This window comes from Oryctolagus cuniculus, chromosome 12 (genome assembly GCF_051225735.1).
Source record: "Oryctolagus cuniculus isolate XC-2025 breed Fujian yellow rabbit chromosome 12, ASM5122573v1, whole genome shotgun sequence".
NCBI lineage: Eukaryota > Metazoa > Chordata > Mammalia > Lagomorpha > Leporidae > Oryctolagus > Oryctolagus cuniculus.
The window spans coordinates 63,686,981-63,709,114 of NC_142878.1; the positions used below are offsets into that span (position 1 = coordinate 63,686,981).

General features: G+C 59.2%; 2 protein-coding genes across 5 annotated transcripts in view; both read left to right on the forward strand.

Moving 5' to 3' along the window:
- Window positions 1-22,134, forward strand: part of KNSTRN (kinetochore localized astrin (SPAG5) binding protein) — a 133,486-nt gene that overhangs the window by 94,192 nt on the left and 17,160 nt on the right. The window lies entirely within an intron of this gene.
- DISP2 (dispatched RND transporter family member 2) lies at window positions 7,041-21,531 on the forward strand. Its single transcript, XM_017348144.4, has 8 exons — window positions 7,041-7,218; window positions 12,700-13,026; window positions 13,280-13,309; window positions 13,476-13,599; window positions 13,879-13,994; window positions 14,166-14,293; window positions 14,616-14,713; window positions 15,968-21,531. Exons 1-8 carry the CDS (start codon window positions 7,103-7,105, stop codon window positions 19,220-19,222), a joined length of 4,194 nt encoding a protein of 1,397 aa, XP_017203633.4. The 5' UTR covers window positions 7,041-7,102; the 3' UTR covers window positions 19,223-21,531.

The following is a 22,134-nucleotide window of genomic DNA, read 5'->3' on the forward strand; positions in this document are numbered from 1 at the left end:
TGAGCACTGCAGAGTGAGTGAAGTTGCAGTGTGAGCCTCAAAACTCGTGCCTTCCTCCCCCTTACCTGGATCCCATCCCAAAAGCGCCCTTTGCTGGGTGGGCACAGTTCCCACTCTCAGGCCAGCTCCCTGGGCTGGACGGCACAGCAGAGAGAAAACTCAGGCCCAGGGCCGGACACCTGGGCCAGGATCCCACCAAGCCTTCCAGGAAGGTCATGAGTTCCTCCCCGAACTGCTAGGCAGAGGGGATGGGTCACTGTGCTCTGTAGGAGTCGGCGGGTTACCACGGGTGTGGGAAGCGGTTCCCACATGGCCTGGCATTCAGTGCACGAGTCGCCTGTGGCTGGGGACCCTGCCTTGGTTATACAGCACAGATCTACTAATAGAACGTTCCCTCCCTGCCGCTCCCCACCCCCTACACACACACATCCTGCTTCCAGCGGCCATTGCAGATAACACAGGTGAGACTGGCTCGTCCTTCCTCATTGCCCCCACCATCCACCCTGCACCCACTGCCCGTGACCTCCCACTGCACAAGAATGACTCATCCCAGCCTCTCCCTATCCCATATAAATACACCTGAGGCCAGGTGGAACGTTGCACTTCTTGCCCCTGCTCTGCACTCCACAGGTAAGGAGCTGGCTCTGCAGGCTGGGGGCTGGGGGCAGCAGGGTCTGCAGAGTTTGTTGCATTACCATGAGCTCATGGTCACTCTGGGTAGGGGTGTGTGCACCCCTACTGAACTGAACCTGTCTCTGTGCCTCCAAGTCTGTGTGCGCCTTGTGCATCTGCCTGTGTTGCTGTCTCCCAGTGAGTGCAACCTGTGTGTGTGTGTGCTGTGTGCCTGTGTACCTCCCTGCATGTCTACCCATCTGCCCTGGGCTCAGTGCCATGCTGGGTTATAATTGGCCTGCAACCTTGGCTATGCCAGGCAGAGGGGTTTAGCTGAGGGTTTCAGGGACTGCATTGGGTCCACTCCAGTGCTGCCAACTCCTGTCCCCAAACACCAGTCCCTGAAATGGGGGGAGTTGGTCCAAGGACTTGAATGCCCTGAGGGTTTCCTTGGGAAGATGTATTTTATTTATTTGAAGGCTAGAGTGATGGAGAGATAATTAGAGAGAGAGATGTCTTCCATCCACTGGTTCACTCACACCTGGGGCTGGGCCAGGTTAGAGCCAGGAGCCTGGAACTCCATCTGGGTCTCTCACAAAGGTACAGGGGCCCATGCACTTGGGCCATCCTGCACTGCTCTCCCAGGTGCATTCGCAGGGAGCTGGATGGGAAGCTGCTGAGCTGTGATGCGGGCCCCCTGAGGTTGTTTTTATGTCCTTCTCTCCAAGTCCATCCCCAGCTGTCTCTTTGAGCCTCATTATTGAGGGAGGAAGGATGAGGGGACAGGAAGGACCAGGGCCATAGTTCAGAGGCTGAGTTCACCTGAACATTGTGGGACAAGGAGGGGTCAGTGAAAACGGATAGCTCAGGAGGTGCAGGGCGCAGGGCCTGGCAGGGGTGGGGCTGTTGCATGGGGAGGAGGGGACAGATCTATGAGCATGTGTGCTTGTGTACCAGAAGGCCCTGGTGGCAAGGGTTTGGTCCTGCTGGCTCATACTACATTCTGACTTGGGGGTGAAAAAAGAAAATGAGCATGCTGTGTGTGCACTGGGTCCACGCTGGGCTGTCCCTTGTGAATTGCATGCACACCCAAATAAGATGGAGGCAGACCTGCATCTGATGAGAATCTTATTGATGCAGGACAGATCGGCTCAGACTCCAGGCCTCCCTCCCACTTCCAGTCCTGGCAAGAGGAGAGAGGAGCAAGCAGGCAGGGCCCCGGAAGGTTTCCATTCACTTGGATTGCAGGGGCAAAGATCACAGGGTCCCTGGGGTCACCAGAGACCCCTGCTCACCACCCCTAGTCTGCCCTCAGTGCCTGGGGACACAGATCTCTCCCAGCTTCCCTTCCCAACCCTGAGCCAGGTGTTCACACAGGGACAGGTGTACCAAGACCTGGCACACACAGGCGGGCAATGTTAATAATTAACGTGATTGAAATAGACTCAAGGGGAATTGAATTAACACATGAATGTAAGTCTGGGGGGTGGATGGGGGTGTCGGGTGCAGGAATACAGGGTTCAGGGGCTGCTGCATGGTACTGCCTTGTCTCTGCTCATCACACAGGCAAACCCTCAGTGTCCGTTTAGCACCTGTGCCCAGCACGTGGAGTGCCAGCTCCATACTGGGTGCCAAGCCCAGCCAGAGGGAGTTTTATTTCTTCCATCCTCTGAAGGGGCTGCGTGTGTGTGTCCCTGGGAGGGAAGAGGGAAGGTGTTTGAGATTTAGATTACAGCCAACTGAGACGCTGCCTGTTGAACCACAGGTGTTCCTTGTGTCACTCGCGGCTCTTGCTCCTTAGAGATGCACCCAGGTAAGCCCAGTGGCCTGGAGGCCGTCGGGTGGAAGAGGAAGGGAGGAAGGGAAATGGGGGAGGCAGGGCAGTCAGCCACGCTCAGTGCCTGCCAAAAATGTGTGTGTGTTTGTGGAAGGTGGCAGTAGGGTTCCAAAATGAAAACGCCCTGAGAGTTGGAGAACAATTTACCCAACCTTCATCTCCCTCAGTCTCCGACCTCCGGAGTGAAACCAGCAGGTGCTTTTCCCACTGCACACGGGGCCTGGGGAAGTTAAGGGTCACATAAAAAACCACCCAGCTTCCAGGAGACAGCAGGTGATTGCCCCCCAAGGAGCACTTCAGGACGCCAGACCACTTAGTCTGGTCACTACAGAAGTAAGCCCACGGGCCCCACAGCTAGGAGGCTGGATGGGCCCCTCTAAGTGGGTTTCCTGTAGGGGGATGACATGGGGTCGAGCCACAGAGAGCTCCAAGTGGCGGGAGGCAGGAAAAAGGCCAAGACCTGGGACCAGAAGCTCATAAGCAGGAGCCAGCAAACCCCTCTGGGAGCTGAGCAGAGACTGGGCTAAGTGGGCCACAAGGGGGCACACTGGGGGATGGGATGTGTAGGGTTGGAAGCAGAAGAAGCAGGGTTCCCCTCTGCATGTGCCTCCCCTATTGTCATGGAATTTGGCCCAGGTTGGGAGGGCAGAATATCCGTGGAGTGAAGACAGGAACGCACTCCTCCTAACTGGCCCCACGCCAGCCACCGGGGGGGAGGGGGGGACCGAGCCAGCTCCTGCACAAGCTAATGAACTTGCGTGGCTTTGAATATGAGTCTGTTGTTGGGAGAGTGAATGAGGGAATGGTTGGCAGGCGAGTGACCAAGTCTCAGGAGCTCAGTTGGGGCTAGGGGTGTGGGTACAAAACCAGCACCAGGGGGAAGACAGGTGTTTTCAACAGAACAAAATTACCAAAGCGGCTGCTTTTCTTTGCTTCCTCTCCCACAGGTCCCAAGGTAGGAAAGTTCTCCTGTTCTCCACCCTGCTGCTGTGTCCTCCAGACCCCAGCCTCCACCCCAGAGCCTTGGGAAACAAGCCACCACTTCCCCCAGATGAAGAGCAGGGCGCAGGCTCAGGCAGCAGCCCCGCAGGGCGGGCACTGCCGCATTTGTCCACCCCCTGTCGGCTGCAGCCTTCCCCTTGGCATTCTCTCTGCTTTCCCATCTGTCTACCCAGCCACCCGTCCTCTCTCCTGCTGCTTCCCGGCCTGTTCCTGCTTCTCTGCTTTCCTGCTACCCCCACAGCACTGCTGGATGGCTGGCTTGCTCCCAGTTGCCCTGTGGGGGCCCCCTGGACCTGCCTCTGCCAAGAAGGAAGACTGCCCTCCCTCCCCCCTCTCCTGCCACCACCACCAGCAGATGCAGCTCCCAGGCCTGGGTCTGTGACCCCGCCAGGAAAACAGCCACGGAGGGAGAGGCAGATGGGGTGGGAAGAGGCTGTTCCAGGCATCGCTGAGCCTGGATGAGGAAGGGGCTGGCCTCAGGAAAGCCCCCAGCCCTGGAGCCAGCCTCTTCCCCATTGGTGCCAAGCCCTATCCAGGCCCTAAAGGCAGAAGTGACCTGGGGAGTCCTCCAGTGCCTGCGGTGGGGGCTCAGCTCCAGCCTGGCTTCACAGGGCCCCAGGCCCACAGTGCGGAGCACAGAAGCAAGGCGGAGTCTCCCTCCTTTTCCTCGGCCCTGTAGCAAGAGGCAAACAAACCTCTGTGGTCTTAGGGCCTCAGGAGGGGTTCCAGCCAAGACAGAAGGTTAAGCCACACTTTCCCCAGGCCTTTTCTGCCTGAGGCAGGAAAGCTTTGACTTTACTTCCATTTAAAAAAAATCATGTAAAGCTTTTTTTCTTTTTTTTTTTTTAATTTTATTTATTTTATCTGAGAGTTAGAGTTATAGACAGTGTGAGGGAGAGACAAAGGTGTTGCTTCTGTTGATCTGATGGCCACAACGGCCGGAGCTGCACCGATCTGAAGCCAGGAGCCAGGAGCTTCTTCCAGGTCTCCCATGTGGGTACAGGGGCCCAAGGATTTGGGACATCTTCTGCTTTTCCAGGCCACAGCAGAGAGCTGGATGGGAAGTGGAGCAGCCAGGACTAGAACCGGCGCCCATATGGGATGCTGGTGCCACAGGCGGAGGATTAACCCACTGTGCCATGGCGCTGGACCTGCTTTTTTTCATTTTAAAAATCCCCATTTTTGTTTTATTTGAAAGGTAAAAAGACAGACAAAATATCTGTAGCAACCAGAGCTGGGCCAGGCTGAAGCCAGGAGCCTGGAACTCAATCCCACGTGCTTGGCAGGGACCCAAGCACTTAAGCCATGACCTGCTGTCAGTGCGCATTAGCAGGAAGCTGGAGTCAGAAGCAGAGCCGGGAATCAAACCCAGGCACTCCGACTCGGGATGTGAGCATCCCTAGCAGCATCTTAACCACTGCAAATGCCTGCCCCTGACTTCACCTTTTATTCTCCCTGATTTCTAGGGTCTGGCACTTGCTCAGGGCCATGGGCTCACATACACCCATTCTCATATATCCATGCATCCTATGCACGTATCTACGTACACAGCAGGCATGTACCCACCCATTCACATGTCCACAGACACGGCTGTTTGTATGTAGATGAAGGATACCCTGCCTGCCACCACAACCCTTGCTGGTGCCAGGAATCCCAAGTCCCCTGGGGAGGGGCTTGAGGGAAAGCTGATCTCTAACTCATTGCCCATTTGGCTTTCCACAGGGACACTGCCCTGGTGGCCATCCTCCAGGTCAGTGTGGGCTACCCCCTGGCCATGGCCCAGGGCACTGTCATGGAGGGGGCCACCCCCCAAAGCCCGGTGGGCCCCCTCCTGGCCATGGCCCAGGGCACTGTGGGCCCCCTCCTGGCCATGGTCCAGGTGGTCCCCATCATGGCCATGGGCCAGGGCACCATGGGCCACATCACTGAAGAAACAGAAGAAAACAAGCCGAAAGAAGGAGGAGCCTGAGTGGACTGCCCCGTGGATCTGGCATGAGGCCCGAACAGAAATCCTGTCTTCCTAATAAACAGCCTGTTGAAGGCCATGTCTGTTCTTCAAAGAGCCTGTCTTCCTTCAAATCCAACCTGGGGGCCCAGTGTCTCTGATTCCAGTATGAAAACGAGGCGTGCAGCCTGGCCGGCTCAGAAGCTTGGCTCAGTGGCGCCCACAGCGTGTGGTACCTCATGTAAGGTCACAACTCTTCCTGGTCACCCTGCCCCCTCCCATCAGGGGACCCCGAGTATGGCCTCGTCAACTCCCCCTGCACCTGCATTCCCAGAGCCGGTGGGCCTTCCAAGGTTCCAGTCTGCGTGCCTCAGTCTGTGGGTCAGAAGCCTTCCATGGCCCCTTACCACCCAGATGGCTTTCTTACCATTCCCTGAAACACGCTGAACTTGGCAATTCCCCTGCCTCCCACCTCAAGTCAAGGCTGCTTTCCCTCTCTCTTACCTCCACATTCCCAAAGGCCCCCAAGCCAGGGCAGCACCACCATCTCTACCCTTCCCGGGCCTGTTGGGAAGGAAGAGGTTGTCCCTCTTTGCACAGGGCTCCTACCTTGCAGCAAGCTCCAGGGAGCAGAGGGTATCACCAACTCACGGCCCCGCCCACACCCAGCTGGCACCAATTTAGGGCCTGGCCCTTTATCTTTCCAACCAAACTGTGCGCTGCTCGGGGCAGACCTACCATTTGCACACCTCTAGATTCTCCCACCCCAACCTCTAACCTGTGCCTGGTATGGAACTGGCACTGGCACACATTTCAGGGAAGGCTGCAATCCAATCACCCCCCGAGTTCTGACTCTTCCCAGCCTAATGCCTTCAGCCACGGCACCTTCCTGTACCCAAGGCCAGGCCCTGAACAGCCTGCTTGCTGCGAAACCCTTTCTGCTTACCCTATCCAAACCCCAGATCCTGACCCGACCCCCCAGGCTTGGCACACCGCCCCCATTTCTTCTGGCCCTGCCACCCTCTAGCCAGGACTATCTATGGGTCACCAGACCCAGATGTGCCCTACCCTCTGCCCTCACGTAGCTGCCTCCCGAGAAGGGGGCCAGCCAGCGGCCTGGAGTCTGGAGCCTGGGTCCCTGCCAGGCAACCGTGGGACCCAGGGGTGACTGTGAGAAAAGAGGCTGGGGAACCTCCGGGGTCTCCCTTCTCCGTCTTCTCCATACCCCGAGGCCCGGTGCAGACAGATGAACGGGAAGAGACTCGAGCAGATACCCCGCCGAGGGGGAGAGGAGGGCGCGAGCGGAGACAAACGTGGGACTCCCCAACCTCTCGGCCACTCGCTGTCCCGCTCTACGAAGCGCGGGCGTGAGGCCGCCCTCTGTGCGGCTGGATGAGTCTGTCTTTGGAGCTGCGAGGCTCTCTGCACGTTGTGAGGATCGAGGCCCACCACAGGAGCCGCACCGCCAGGGAGGAGGCGCCCGCCGCGCCAGCTCCGCGGTCTTCCAGACAGCCGGGCTGCAGTGCCGCGCGGCGCAGCCCCGGGCAGCCTCGTCCCTGCCCTCCGCGCCGCGCCCATTGGTTGGGTTTCTTCTCGGCCCCGCCCAGCGACGGGAGCCAGGCGCTGACGCATGCGCACGAGCTCTCCGCCGCCGCTGCTGCCGCCGCTTCAGCACCAGCGCCCGGACAGCGGCGCCGCCCACGGGCATGGACGGTGGGAGCAGCGGTAGCGGCGGCAGCGGACCGGCTCGAGGCCCGGGTCCCGAAGGGGAGCAGCGGCCCGAAGAGGAGCCCTTGGCTCCAGACGGCAGCTCCCCGGACAGGTACGGCGGTCGGCTCCGCAGACCCAGCTCGCAAACCTTCCCAGCCCCTCCCCCTAGGTAGCCCCAGTAGCCGCCATATGTCGCCCCACTCATTCCCCAGTCTTCCCAGAGCCCCTGCCCGGAGTCGTGACGTTCCCGGCCTCCCTCACCGCTCCATCCATCTTGCTGGGTCAATTTGCTCGCTCCCCGACACCCTCGGGTGCCAGCCTCCCATTGCTCTCACTGCCTGGGGGACTTGCCCCACCCACTGTTCGAACCGATTCCCCTGCCTTGCGTGCGCCACCCCCCTCCCCGACCGCGGACCCTGGTCCTGCGTCTTTTCAGGATGTCACTAGCCCGCAGCAACCTCAGTGTAGGTCCAGCAGGTCCGTGTGCACGGGGACGCGCACGGACGGCAGATGGGAGACTCGCCAAGGCGGGTATCTGGGGGAGGGCAGCCACGTCAAGAGCTGTCTTTGTCCGTCCCTGTCAGTCGCTTGCCTGCCGTGCATCGCCCCAGGCTGTGGATGTGTGGCAGTCACTGCCATTCTCTGGAGCCGTTAAGGGGGAGGCAGGCTGTGAGGCTCAGGCCCTGGGTCTGCACCTCCCCCGAAGGCCGGCCGAGATCTCCGTGTCTGGCTGTATCTTCATCCACCATATGTGTGAGGAAGAGCCCAGCCAGGTAGCAGCAAAATGGCGCAATTCCTGTGCCCTGCCTGGTTCTGCTGCCCCCAGAATCCCTCCTTTGACAGGACACTGCCTTTTTCCTGCCTCGACTGAAATCAAAGGAATTTTTCAAGGGGAAAAAGCAGAGGTGGATATTGTCTCCAGACTGCCCCCAGTTAGAAGTGTACATTCTGTCCCTGAGAGAGAAGAGAAAGCCCCACAAGTAGGGGGAACCTCTCACTTCTCTCCGTTGTTACCGCTTCAGCCCAGATAGGTTGTCTGAAAGGCACAAAGCTTTCTTCAACAGGGTGAGAGGGTGGGTGTGTTCCCCTAAGGGAGGGGGCTAGCCTGGAACCTCAGCCTGAGAAGCTGGTATGAAGCAGTGACAGTAAGGGAAAGACCTGGGGCCAGAAGCATCCCTGCAAGGGACTGGAGAGTCGTGCTCTGTCTCAGATACCTTTATCTTGCAAAGGATCAGTCCTGTCCCGTCTGCTCATTTCCCTGGGCACAGGAGCCACTCGCTCTCTTCCGGTGATTCCCTGGACCCGACACCTCCCTTTGCCAGACACCAGGGACACTAATCAGGCATAGGGACTCAATTTGATTCAATTCAAGAAACAAAATTATGCTCCTGCTGAGTTCAGCTGCACTCTGCAGATAGATACCCAGTGAATACTAAGATGGCACACACAGCACAAACACATTGGCTGCAGAGCCATTCGAAACAGTTACATGTTTTTAAAATTACCTTTTGATTTCCCTGATGGTGTGAGCTGCTCCTCACCTGTCCTGGCCATTCTGCATGTGAGCTTGTGGGCTTGGGGGCTCCCAAGCTGGAGCCGTGTGTCCGGGGTGCTGTGGCCTCTTCTGTGAGGTCTGTACCACCACTTTCCCTCCCGCCGCCTGCTGTCTGTCTGCCTCAGTCACTTGGCTGACAGGGCAGCAGGCTCAGGCAGGCAGCCCAGAAAGTTACTCATCCCCATCAGGGGTGGAACTAAGAGGGTGAGAGTGAAAAGCCCAGGAGAAGCCAGGCCGGGGGTGCTTAACTCCCTGTGGTTATTGGGCTCTCCTGAGAAGGGAGGGCAGCAGGGGCTGGCAGGAGAAAGTTTTTATTATGAGAAGAGTGGAATCTGGCTTTTTTCATTAGGAGGGTTGAGAAACAGGCCTGGCTCTACAGCAAATAGAATGTGGAAGGGTGAGGGTGAGGTTGGAGGCAGTTCATCCTAGGTCCCTGAGGAGGAACAGAAGGAGCTGACGGGACGGAGCTGGGACCAGGGAGACCCCGGCGGCAGCAATCTCATGGAAGCCAGGATCTCCCTTGAACAGCAGCCAGCTAAGGAAGGGGTAGGCTCCCGGGGTCTGGAGGCCTGGTTAGGACGCTGAGGGCTCCCACACTCCTGCAGTGCCCTCAGAAGTGCTGGCTTCCCTGACTCAAAAAACTGACTCTCCAAACAGGGGGCTGGCTCCCAGGAAGTCCAGCACTGAGTGCTGCTGTCAGGCTGTGGGCAGCTGGCACGGACCACTCACCTCCACCTCAACTCCCCATCCTCCTGACTCTGGGAAGGCAGGCCCTGCTGTATAGAGGGAAGCCAAAGCTGACAGATCATCCTCAGGCCTTCAGGACCCAAGCCAGACCGAGCCCAAGGCCAAGCACATGGCAAGTGCTCAAAAAAACACTTGCAGAATTAAAAATCTCTAAGACATGGATGTTTGCCCATGTCTCCCAGAACACTCACCTGGCTTCCCTTTGGTCCACAGAGACTGGCCTGCGAGTTCTTTACTAGGACACTGATTGCTTATGTCAATAACTGTGTGGGATCATCTGAGGTCTTGCTTTAAAGCTGTTTTATTTATTTATTTGGCAGGTAGAATTACAGAGAGAGAGAGAGAGAGAGAGAGAGAGACAGAGAGAGACAGAGAGAAAGGTCTTCCTTCCATTGGTTCACCCCCCCCAAATGGCCAGTACGGCCAGTGCTGTGCCGATCCGAAGCCAGGAGCCAGGTGCTTCCTCCTGGTCTCCCATGCGGGTGCAGGGCCCAAGCACTTGGGCCATCCTCCACTGCACTCCTGGGCCACAGCAGAGAGCTAGACTGGAAGAGGAGCAACCGGGACTAGAACCCAGTGTCTATATGGGATGCCGGCGCCACAGGTGGAGGATTAATCAAGTGAGCCACGGCGCTGGGCCCTGAGGTCTTGCTTTAAAACAGCTTTGGTCCAATAGGTATTTTTCTACATGTTGAATTGGGAAAAAGGAGTATCATTAATTCAATTCAAATCATGAGGTCAAATTTTGATGCAGCTTTTGGCTAAAAAGGAAAGCATTAACAATTAAATATAGAGTGAGATTCTCAATGTATGAGAAGTTCTAAAATGGAGATTATGTTACCTGAAGTGCCAAGAGGACAGGTGGTCAATACAATACACTTCTTTAGGTACCTGCTTCCTGCTGCGGTGAGCGTGCGATGCAGCGGGAAACCGAATGCGTCCTACACACGCCAGGCTGCACGACAGGCATCTCGCACGCGTTAGCCACCGCAGTTCATGCCCATCGCAAGCCCGAGAAGTGGGCTGCGCAGCACAACCTCAGCAGACAAGGATGCCAGCTTTCCTGAGGCTCCAGGACTGAAGGAGGAGGGAGTCAGGAGCCCACCTCCACTGCCCTGGCGTGCTACCCTCAGCGTGGGGTCATTCCGCCCCAGACTGTGGGGTCAGCCTTCTAGAAGAGCTGCTATTCTGTCCCTCCCCTTGCCTGTGGGCAGAACTCAGCCTCTGTGTGTGATGTCCACCTGCTACGGAGGCTGGACTCCAGGCCACAGCTCCCTAAGCAGTGCTGCAGGAAGGGCTAGAGGCCGCGGTCTGCTCAGCTGAGACTCCCACGGCAGCAGTGAACGTTCTGGTGGCCTTGGTAAGCCAGAGCGGACAGGGGAAAGGGGATAGGGCTGTGCAGGGTGGCCCAGCCCTGAACCTCCTTGAGAACCCCCATTGCCCCCGGGCATTCTGTTCTGTGCTCAGCCTTTCCTGTCCCACTTCTGGCAGACCTGCTCCTGGGACGACACTCCACCTCCAGGAGCCAACCAGTGGGGCTGAGTCCATGTGCAGAGTGTTGCCCTGGTGAGCAGTTTTGCGGGAGGAATCCATTGCTGATTCCTTCCCGGCCCTTTCCACGGGCGCTCCAATTCCCTCTCCCAATTGTGCACACACTTGCGAAGCAAACCTGCTCTGTGCAGAGCCAGTGACAGGGTTGGCAGAAGGGCAGCAGCACTTTTGCAAAACTCTTGCTGACTACCCCCAGCCCTATCAAAGTCTGGCCCCTCGCTGGGCCCCCTCAGACCTCTGTGACTTCCTGTCTCACAGCACTCAGAATGCTCGCCTGGCCACATCTCTCACCCCCTGGGAGTGCCTACAGGGCAAGGACTGGGTCCTACGCATACCAGCACCAGGCGCAGTAGCCAGTCTAGCCCTCAGTATTCATTCAGCAGCACTTCCTGGGCACTGCTGTGTGCAAGGTGCCATTCAAGGATGCACTGAGGATGCAGATATGAACTAATGCCTCAGGTTCCTGTCCTCCCAGGGCTCACAAGCCATCTGAGAGACAGGTGAGCAATATGACAGAGGCAGGCATTTGGTGCAGCTTAGAACACAATATCACAATGCCTGGTTTTAGTCTCGGCTCCTCCGCTTCAAATCCAGCTTCCCACGAATGTACGCCCTGGAAGGTATCAGCTCATGGCCCAAGTGCTTGGAGTTCTGCCACCCAGAGTGAGTTCCAGGCTCCTGGCTTTGGCCTGTCTCAGTTTTGGCTGTTGCCGGCATTTGAGAAGTGAACCAGAGGATGGAAGATCTCTGTCTGCTTTTCAACTCAAGTGAACCTAAATAAGTTTTTAAGAAAGAAATATGACAACTATATAATGTTTGGTTCAGAAAATGCTTTGAAAAACATCAAGTATAGAAAGGGGACGGAGACGTGCTTGCTGATATTTTAGAGTCGTTGGGGAAGACTTCTGTAAGGGGCGAGCCATGGAGAGCAGAGTAAACAGAAGGCAATAAACTGGGAAAGGGGCAAGAAAGCTCAAGACTCTAGGACGGGGGCAAGGGTGCAGCAGGTGGACAATAATTGCCTGTCAAGAGAACGAGCAGAAGCAGCACAGGCCTGCCAGGCAGAAGAATGGGGGTCAAGCTCTTCACCTCTCCCCGAACCTGTTTTTGGAACCTGAACCTCAGGGGCAGGTGTTTGGCCTAGCACTCAAGCTGCTGGTTGGGACAGCCACATCCTCTGTCAGGGTGCCTGGGTCCCACTCCCAGTTCTGCTGATTCCAGCTTCCAGCTAATGCGCCCCTGCGAGGCAGCAGGTGATGGCGTCAGTAGTTGGGTCCCTGTCACCATATGGAAGACCTGGATTGAGTTCCTGGCTCCCAGATTCAACCCTCAGCCTAGTCAGCCCATTTGGGGAGCAAATTAGCAAATGGGAGTTCTCTCTCTCTCAAATAAAATCAATAAATAATTGATGACAATCTATAAAACAAGGAAAATATTTGCCTTATGAGATTCTTGTAAAAAGTAAATAAAATCATTTCTGGAAAAGCATATTTTGTGTCTTGCACAGTGCTTGGTGCACAGCAGGCTGCCAGCAATGTTCTTGAGTGCACAGCTAGAGGAGAGAGTGGCTGCCAGGAGGCAGGCTAGGGGTGTGGACTTTAAGCCCCTCTTCTCACCTCTCCCAGGACTAGTACAAAAATAACCGTCAGCCCTGTCTCCTTGTCTTCCTGACCGCACAGGGCGAGGGCATGGGAGAGCCCACCAGCACCCTCCACCCTGAACTTCCCTCTCTCTCCGCAGGTCCCAGACCAAGGCTGTGGCCCCTGAAGCAAGCCCGGAGCGAAGCTGCTCCCTCCACAGCTGCCCCCTGGAGGACCCTTCCAGTTCTTCAGGACGCCCACAAACAAATTCCATCCTCCCGCCTGTGGGTCCATCCAGCCCCTTGGCCCCTGCCCACTTCATCTATCCCCAGGCACCACAGGACTACCAGGGGGGCAGTTCTCTGCTGGGACCGGGGGACCAGACAGCTCTCTGCTCCCATGGCTCCAGCCTCAGCCCCTCCCCAGCCCCCTCACAGCTTGATGGGGCCTGGAAGCCACCCCTGCAGCACCATGTGGTCACCGTCAGGTAAGGAGCGGCCCGGCAGCTGCCACCTGCCGCTGCGAGGCTTCGGAGTGGATCTAGCCCTGGGCGCTGGACTCCCTCATCGCCTGAAGGGGGGCCAGCCTGGATGGAGTAGGAAGCGAGGGTTGGAACTGGGGCATTGGAAGGTCCTAAAAGGGTTCATACCATCTTGTGCTGTCTGCCTCCCCCTCTGTCCCTCAGCCCCTGTCCCCCAGCCCTGCACACACAAGCAAGTGTCTTTTCTTCTCTTTCACAGGCAGGAACAGGCCTTCCAGATGCCAAAGAGGTAGGCCTGGGCCTTCCCTGGACCCCTAGGGGTGACCAGGACAGGCCCGTTAAGCTGTGCTCCAAGTGTCCTCTGCTCCAACACCCCTTCTCCGTGGACCCTAAGCTCACCAGCCCTGCTACCACACCCAACCCCAACTCAGGAGGGCCCCCTCCTTCTTTCCCAGCTATTCCCAGCTGATTGCTGAGTGGCCAGTGGCCATGCTGCTGCTGTGTCTGGGTGTCATCCTCCTCTGCACCATGGCTGGACTGCTGGGGAGCCGGCCTCCTGACTTCTCCGAGCCTCTGCTGGTGAGGCTCCCAGGGCACAGAGAGGGGCTCCCACCCAGGCCGGGCCACTTCAGCTCAGTCTGGGGAAGAAAGTCAGAGTGGCCCAGCTGGGGGAAGGGTAGCAGTGGTGGGCTGTTGACCTCCAGGGGGCTTGGGGAGACAACACAGAGGGCTCACACCCACAGTGCAGGGACCACAGAGGCAGAGCTGGGAAGGGCCCAGGTGGAGAGCTCCTCCTCCGCCCACTGTGTGTCTCTGCCCTCCTCCGCCCACTGTGTGTCTCTGCCCTCCTCCCTCCAGGGTTTCGAGCCTCGGGACACGGACATCGGGCGCAAGCTGGTGGTCTGGAGAACTCTGCAGGTCCTCACGGGCCCCAGAAAGCTGCTTTCCCTGTCCCCAGACCTGGAGCAGAACAGGTAACAGGTTCCCAACTTTGCACTGTGGGTGGGAAAGGGAGGAAGAAGAGGGTGTCCAGGAAGGGGACATCAGGTGACTTCCCCAAAGGGCCAGACAGGCTTGCTGGGGCTCCCAGGGAGGGGGCTCTGCCTCCTTTGAGGCCTCTGCCCCAACAGTGCCCTCTGCCTCAGCTCCAGCTCCCATGGCACCCGGAGCCCAGCACCTGGGGTCGTTGCCCAGGCGAATGTTGTGCGGTCTCGGAGGATGGTGGAGCCCCCAGAGGAAAAGCAGGAGGAGAGCTTCTTCTGCGGCCCCCCAGGTGAGTTCCTGGCCTAGTGGGACAGGCAGGCCAGATCAAATGTGGGCAGAGAGAGAGAGAGAGAAGGCAGCCGGCTGACCACATTCAAACCAAGGAGGCTGGTGACAGCTGGGAGGAAGAGGCCTGTTTCAGAGACTTCAGCCAGGTAGGGTCAAGCTGGGTGGGGGAGGGGAGCCACAGGGACAGGACCAGGCAGCAGGGCACAGGTGGCTGGCTCCTGAGAATCGGAACATCACATGGTCCCGGGGAATAAGCATCTTCCCTTTGGTGGGCCCAGGACCTGGGGCCAAAGGGCTGAGCTTTGTGTGTGGGGGTGTTGCAGAGAAGAGCTACGCAAAGCTGGTGTTCATGTCCACCTCGTCGGGCAGCCTGTGGAATGTGCATGCCATTCATTCCATGTGTCGGATGGAACAGGACCAGGTGAGCTGGCTGGGGAGGTGCCATGGACTTGGGGGTTGAACTGAGGACACAAGGGACCTGATCCCAAGAAAATACAGCCGAGCCAGGCCCGCTGGGTGGGGTGGGGGTGGGGGTGCTCAGGAAGAACATTCCTTGCTTAGACACCAGCCTTGACCCTGCTGAGAGGCCTCAGAGTGGGGTGGGAAAAGAGTGGCCATTTTGGGACCAGCCAAGGTACGGGTGTTGAGAGAGCCCGTGTACAGCCTGGGGATTTGCAGCAGGTCTGAAAAGGGGGAGTTGGCACTACAGGCTTCAAGGCCCAGCCCTCTCCACCCACGCGGTGCCAGTCTGGTCATGCTGACCGGGAAACCGTCCAGGGAAACCTGTGACGGGGATTCTCCTCCTAAAGCCAGTAGCCTAGGCCCTCCCCTTCCTGTGAGGGCACCTGGAGGACCACCAGACACTGGTTAGGAGCAGGTGCTCTGCAGTGAGATGCTAGAGTTCAAGGCCAATGCCCGGGCTCCCTTGCTGCACAGTTTCAGGCATGTTTGTTAACCTCAGTGCCTCCGTGTCCATGGATGGTATTTTCTTCATGAGGACGTTGAGACAATTAGACAAGGCAGAACTGGGGGAAACACAGCATAATGCCTCACCACAGCAGTCACTCGGTAAATGTCCTGTTGGTGTCGCCAAGATCTCACGCCCAGGACCACACAGCCAGTTAGGGCAGAGCAGGGCCTGGGACTCCCACCATGCCACCGGCTGTTGCGACGTCAGCAGCAGGGTGGGAGAGAAAAGGAGGCACAAGGTCTGAAAGGGAAACAGCTCTGGCCCCAGAGGTTGAAGCAGCCCAGTGGACAGAGGTAGGGCGCTGGGGGTTGCCAGCAACCCTCGTCCTGGAATGTCCTGGCTTGTATTTATCTTACTGCTTGCTTCCAGCTCCCTCGGCCCCGTTCCTTCTGTGGCTGCCACCTGCGTTCCCCCTCCTGGGGTGTGTGACCCACACAGGTCCTAAGGGCAGGGCCTCCAAGTCTGGGGCCTCGGGCAGCAACCCTGAGACTCCTCTCTGAGAGAGTCAAGCTGTAGCTGCTGGCCCTCGGGGCCAGGAGCCAAAGGCAGCTCTGGGAGAGCTGGGTCTGCAGGGCTGTCTGTCCCAGCTCCTCTTTGCCTGTGCCTTGCAGCCTGAAAGGAAGTGAGAAGGCCCCGGACAGGGCTGGGGACACTGGGCCCCTGGCACCGCCCTGAGGCCTCCTCCTGCTTGTGTGCGCCCTACAGATCCGCTCCCACACCCGCTTCGGGGCTCTGTGCCAGAGGACAGCAGCCAATGAGTGCTGCCCCAGCTGGTCTCTGGGCAACTACGTGGCTGTGCTCTCCAACCGCTCCTCCTGCCTGGACACCACCCACGCTGACACAGCCCGCATCCTGCTCCTGCTGCGGGCCTGTGCGCTGTACTACCACCGGGGGGCCCTGGTGCCCTCCTGTCTGGGACCCGCGCATGACAAGTCCCCACACTGTGCCCAGGTTCCCACCAAATGCACCCAGAGCAGTGCCATCTACCAACTCCTGCACTTTCTGCTCGATAGGGACTTTCTGAGCCCCCAGACTGCTGACTACCAGGTGCCCTCTCTCAAGTACAGCCTGCTCTTCCTGCCCACCCAGAAGGGGGCCTCCATGATGGACATCTACCTGGACGGCCTGGTCACCCCCTGGGCGATTTCTGACAACTACACGTCCATCACGGGAATGGACCTGGGCCTTAAGCAGGCGCTGCTGAGGCATTACTTGGCCCAGGACACGGTGTACCCCGTGCTGTCCCTGGCTGCCATCTTCTTCGGCATTGCCCTCTACCTGCGCTCGCTCTTCGTCACGCTCATGGTGCTGCTCGGGGTGCTGGGCTCCCTGCTGGTGGCCTTCTTTCTTTACCACGTGGCCTTCCGCATGGCTTACTTCCCCTTCGTCAACCTGGCAGCCGTCATTCTGCTCAGCGGCGTCTGCGCCAACCACACGCTCATCTTCTTTGACCTGTGGCGCCTCAGCAAGAACCAGCTGCCCTCTGGGGGGCTGGCGCAGCGCGTGGCCCGCACCATGCACCACTTTGGCTACCTGCTGCTCGTCTCGGGCCTCACCACCAGCGCGGCCTTCTATGCCAGCTACCTGAGCCACCTGCCGGCCGTGCGCTGCTTCGCCCTCTACATGGGCACGGCGGTGCTGGCGCACCTGGCGCTCACGCTGGCCTGGCTGCCCGCCTCCGCCGTGATCCACGAGCGCTACGTGGCGCGCGGCTGTGCGCCTCAGGGCCCGTGGGGCCGCAGCGCGCCGGGGCGCCTGGTGCTGGCGCTACACCGGCGGCTCCGCGGCCTCCGAAAGGCGGCCGCCATGGGCTCCCGCCTGCTCTTCCAGCGCCTGCTGCCCTGCGGCGTCATCAAGTTCCGCTACATCTGGATCTGCTGGTTCGCGGCGCTGGCGGCAGGGGGCGCCTACATCGGCGGCGTCAGCCCGCGCCTGCAGCTGCCCATCCTGCCGCCCCGCGGCGGCCAGGTCTTCCGGCCCAGCCACCCTTTCGAGCGCTTCGACGCGGAGTACCGCCAGCAGTTCCTGTTTGAGCAGCCTGCTCAGGGCAAAGGAGGCCGCATGCCCGTGGTTTTGGTGTGGGGCGTCCTGCCCGTAGACACGGGCGACCCCCTGGACCCTCGCAGCAACAGTTCCCTGTTGAGCGACCCCGCCTTCTCAGCCAGTGGCCCCGAGGCCCAGCGCTGGCTGCTGGCGCTCTGCCACAGTGCACGGAATCAGAGCTTTTTCGGCCCCCAGCCGGAGGGGGGGCCCACGCTGTGTTTCATGGAGGCCCTCCAGCGCTGGATGGAGGGCCCTGGCTGTGCCCGCCTGGGCCCCGACCTCTGCTGCGGGCAGTCGGGCTTCCCCTGGGCCCCCCAGCTTTTCCTGCACTGCCTCAAGATGATGGCTCTGGAGCAAGGCCCCAATGGCACCCGGGACCTAGGACCCCGCTTTGATGCCCAGGGCAGCCTAGCTGCCCTGGTGCTGCAGTTCCAGACCAACTTCGAGTACAGTCCAGACTACAGCCAGATTCACCACTTCTACACCGAGGTCAGCCACTGGCTGGCCACGGAACTGCGCGCGGCGCCCCCTGGCCTCCGTGGCGGGTGGTTCACCAGCCGCCTGGATCTGTTCAGCCTGCAGCACAGCCTGAGCACTGAGCCTGCGGTGGTGCTGGGCCTGGCTCTGGCGCTGGCCTTCGCCACGATGCTTCTGGGCACCTGGAACGTTCCGCTCAGTCTGTTCTCCGTGGCTGCCGTGGCTGGCACTGTGCTGCTCACCGTGGGACTCCTGGTTCTCCTCGAGTGGCAGCTCAACACTGCCGAGGCCCTCTTTCTCTCTGCCTCCGTGGGCCTCTCCGTAGACTTCACAGTCAACTACTGCATCTCTTACCACCTGTGCCCACACCCTGACCGCCTGAGCCGCGTGGCCTTCTCGCTGCGCCAGACCAGCCGCGCCACCGCCGCGGGGACCGCAGCCCTGTTTGCAGCTGGCGTGCTCATGCTGCCTGCCACGGTGCTGCTCTACCGCAAGCTGGGCATCATCCTCATGATGGTCAAGTGTGTCAGCTGTGGCTTTGCCAGCTTCTTCTTCCAGTCTCTGTGCTGTTTCTTTGGGCCCGAAAAGAACTGTGGACAGATCCTCTGGCCCTGTGCCCACCTGCCGTGGGACATTGGAACCGGGGATCCTGCCGGGGAAAAGTCAGGCCACCCGCGACCTGGCTCAGTGGGAGGGGGGTCCGGGTCCTGCTCAGACCACTATGAGCTGCAGCCCCTGGCCCGGCGCCGGAGCCCCAGCTTCGACACCAGCACAGCCACCAGCAAGCTGTCCCACCGGCCCTCAGTCCTCTCTGAGGACCTGCAGCTGCACGATGGCTCCTGCTGCTCCCGGCTCCCGCCAGCCCCCGCCTCCCCCAGGGAGCTGCTGCTAGACCACCAGGCAGTCTTCAGCCAGTGCCCAGCCCTGCAGACCTCCTCCCCTTATAAGCAAGCTGGCCCTAGCCCCAAAACCCAGGCCAGGCAGGAGCCCCAAGGGCAGAAAGATGAGCCCCTGCAGGCCTCCCCTGAAGCCCCGCCCCACTCCCCCAAGACCAAGGCCGAAGAGCTTCCTGATGGCCTCTGCTCGTCAGCCAGCACCCTAGAGGGGCTCAGCGTCTCCGACGAGACCTGCCTAAGCACCTCTGAACCCAGCGCCCGAGTGCCAGATTCCATGGGCGCCTCCCCGGAGGACCTGGATGACACTGGGCAGCCAGTCCCGGAGCGGGGCCAGCTGAATGGAAAACGGGACACCCTGTGGCTGGCCCTGAGGGAGACGGTGTACGACCCGTCACTGCCCGCCTCCCACCAGAGCAGCTCATCCTGGAAGGGCCGTGGAGGGCTGGGGGATGACAGCCCTGTGATGCTGCCCAATAGCCAGCCCGATCTGCCCGATGTTTGGCTGCGCAGGCCCAGCAGCCACACCTCAGGCTATAGCAGCTGAGGGGACCCAGGGAGGCAGCACCGGGGCTCAGAACTCCTGCTGGGGGAGGGTAAGGCAGGGGAGGTCCCACCCCCAATCCACATGGGGAGGTCCCACCCCCCAGCTGTGGGTTTTAAACCCTGCCCAACGTTCTGGCCTTGATCAGGCCGTTACTCACCCTTCTGGTCTGGAGGCCTCAGCGGACACCAGGCTGTCCTTATGGCCTGCTGGGGACCTCTCTGTCCCCTACAGTGCCAGCCAGGAGCCCTCCTCTGGAAAGGGGAAAGGCCAGATGGGAGAACCTGGCCCCCATCCCCAGTGGCCAGAAGACCGTGAAACCGAGGGCCCCTGTCCCCAGGCCCCTGTCAGGTGCCTCACTGACCAGCATGGCCCCCGGGGTGCCCCGCAGCCTCCTGGGTCTCACCTCCCTCCCTCATGGGCTATTGGTCAGGGCACTGCCCTAGGCCAGAACTGGGCGAGGCCCCTGTGCTCAACTTCCCTGCTCTCCTCGCTGTCCCCAGGCTGAGCAGGAAGTCCCCAAGGCCAGGCAGAGTTGCTTGTGGGAGTGAGCAGGAGGAGGAGGGAGAACGGTCAGCCTCGGAGCACCCCAGAATGGCATGACAGTCCCTGCGGGAGCAGGCTTGGGTGCTGTCCTAGTAATAGACAGCAGCAACCCTGTCAGTCCCCGGAACCTCGCTGCCTCACCAGGGGAGCCTGTGGCTGGTCAGCTGCTTCTATGCCAACTTCAAGGTCAAGACATGGAAACTAAGTAAGGCTCACTGATTGACCCCACGCGCTACAGCTGTCCAGTGGCACAGTGCATTCCTGACTCAGTCCACCTCTCCCTTCTCTCCCCCGGCTACCTGTTTCAGGGATGTTGTCCTGTGGCTGTCTCGACCCTTCATGGCTCACACCCTGTCCACTGGCCTCCGCCAGTGTCTCTGAGTAGCCCTCCCTCCCTCCCTCTCCAGAGAGAGCTGGATTCTGAGCAAACCCAGCTTTCCTGCCCATCTCCCCGAACTTCCCTCTGAAACGGCTGAGATGCCTGCCAGCCGTGGGGCGTCCTGGTGGCTCTGATTCTTTGGCTTGGGGCAGGCCTCTTCCTCCCAGGGGCAGTGCTGCAGGCGAGCAGAACCCAGCTGAGGCAGGAGCTCAGACCTGCCCTCTGTGGGAGTGCGTGAGTCTGAAGCTGCTCCCCAGGTCGTGTGCCCCCCCCACCCCCGCTCCTAAGGACTTGTTTCTCTGCAGGGCATGCAGCGGGCAGGCTGAAGCTTGGCTCCCCCACCCCTAACAGTGTGACGTGTGACAGCCTGTGACTCTAGGTAGTGTCCACATGTCGACTGAATGCCTGCTTTACATTATTTGCATGGTTATGAGGCGACAGGGCTGTGGAAGGCAAATCGAACAGCCGCCCTGGAAGAGCTCGCCTGCCAGCGGGGAGGCAGCTCCTGTTCACACGCAGACGTCAGTGAGGGCACTGAGGGTGCCCACGCCTGGCGCCGTCATTGCTGCCGGAGCTCAGGCTCCCAAGACGAGGTGATCCGGAAGGCTTTCTGGAGGAGGAGGGACTTGGGCTGGGCTTCAGCAGACCCTGTGCCGGACCAGAAGGGGCCTTAGCAATCATGTAATGCGCAATTTTCAAGCCTGGAACCTTTAGGACCCTTTCTTCAAAGAACCCTGTGTAGAAACCCAGCACGCAAAACGGATGCAAAGCAGCTCCTCCGGTGGGCGCCAGGCTGAGGAGTGCAGGAGCAGCGTGGCCTCGGCCTGAACCGCAGCCTCTCGGGGGCCCCGGGGAGCCCTTCAGGCCCCCAGCAGCTCTACAGAATGTGACAGGAAAACCACTGGCTGTGTCACAGACGGGCATCAATCAGGAAAGGGCCAGCCAGGCAGCCGGGGGCAGAGCTGCAGGCACAGGAGAGGTGATTTTGTTTTACTTCTCTATTGAGACCTACCTCCCACCCCAAGTCACCCATGAGAAGTGGAGCAGAAATCCCAGTGAGACCTGGGAGTTGTGCAAGAGACAGAGGACAGTACCATCCTCCCTATACCCACAGGGACCTTGGCTCCAGGACTCCTAACCCCTCCCCACCCGCCCCCATGGATACCAAAATCCCTTATGTTCAAGTCCCTTATAGAAGACGGCGTAGTATTTGCCTATAGCCTGCACATATCCACCTGTACACTTCGTCCTCTCTAGATTACTTATAATACCTGATGCAATGTAAATGCTATGGAAGTTGTAGTTATATTGTATTGTCTAGGGAATTGTGGCAAGAAAAAAAATGTCCCTACTTGTTCAATACAGACGCAAATATTTTTTTCCACTACTTTTGAAGGTGTGGTTGATTGATTCAACTGCTGAGCTCATGGATACCTAGCTGTCGATTCCTTTGCAAGACGAGTAAGGTAGATAAGTCCTGACACCCAGAGAGGGACACGCTGACTAGGCCTGTCACCCTGGGACTGCTCTGTCTTCATGTCCATCGTGTAGCATTCAGCCTCTCTGGCCTGGGGCTGCTCCCCAAGGTCCTGGCTTCTCTGCCCACGGACCACGTCCCTCACGGCCAGACTGCCTGAGCAAGAGCCCAAGTCCTGCTTTGACAAGAAAGAGAATCCAGCATCATAGTTGCTTCTCAGCAACTCGTCAAGGCTCTTCTACCCCGTGCTGGGGGTACCAACAGGCCCCTTTAGTGTCATGCAAAGGAAGGCATTGGTATCGGAGACTGGGGCTTTAAACAGTGCCTGAGCACAACAAATGTTGAAAAGATACACGGAGAGCTGGGTAGGTCCCAGCAATTTGGGCACACATTGGGGCCCTACTTGAGGATTTTTGCAATCTATGGCCACACAACCCTCAGGGAGGCAGATGAGCCAGAGTAGCTGGTATATGGACTGGGTTTGGTGCTTTTGGTTTTTGTTTGGGGGGGGGG

Excerpts from the sequence above, each read along its gene's own strand:
- DISP2 (XM_017348144.4), top strand. The coding sequence starts at position 7,103 with ATGGACGGTGGGAGCAGCGGTAGCGGCGGCAGCGGACCGGCTCGAGGC. Across the intron at positions 13,027-13,279 it reads CACCATGTGGTCACCGTCAG|GCAGGAACAGGCCTTCCAGA; the intron begins GTAAGGAGCGGC and ends TCTCTTTCACAG. Across the intron at positions 13,600-13,878 it reads ACTTCTCCGAGCCTCTGCTG|GGTTTCGAGCCTCGGGACAC; the intron begins GTGAGGCTCCCA and ends TCCTCCCTCCAG.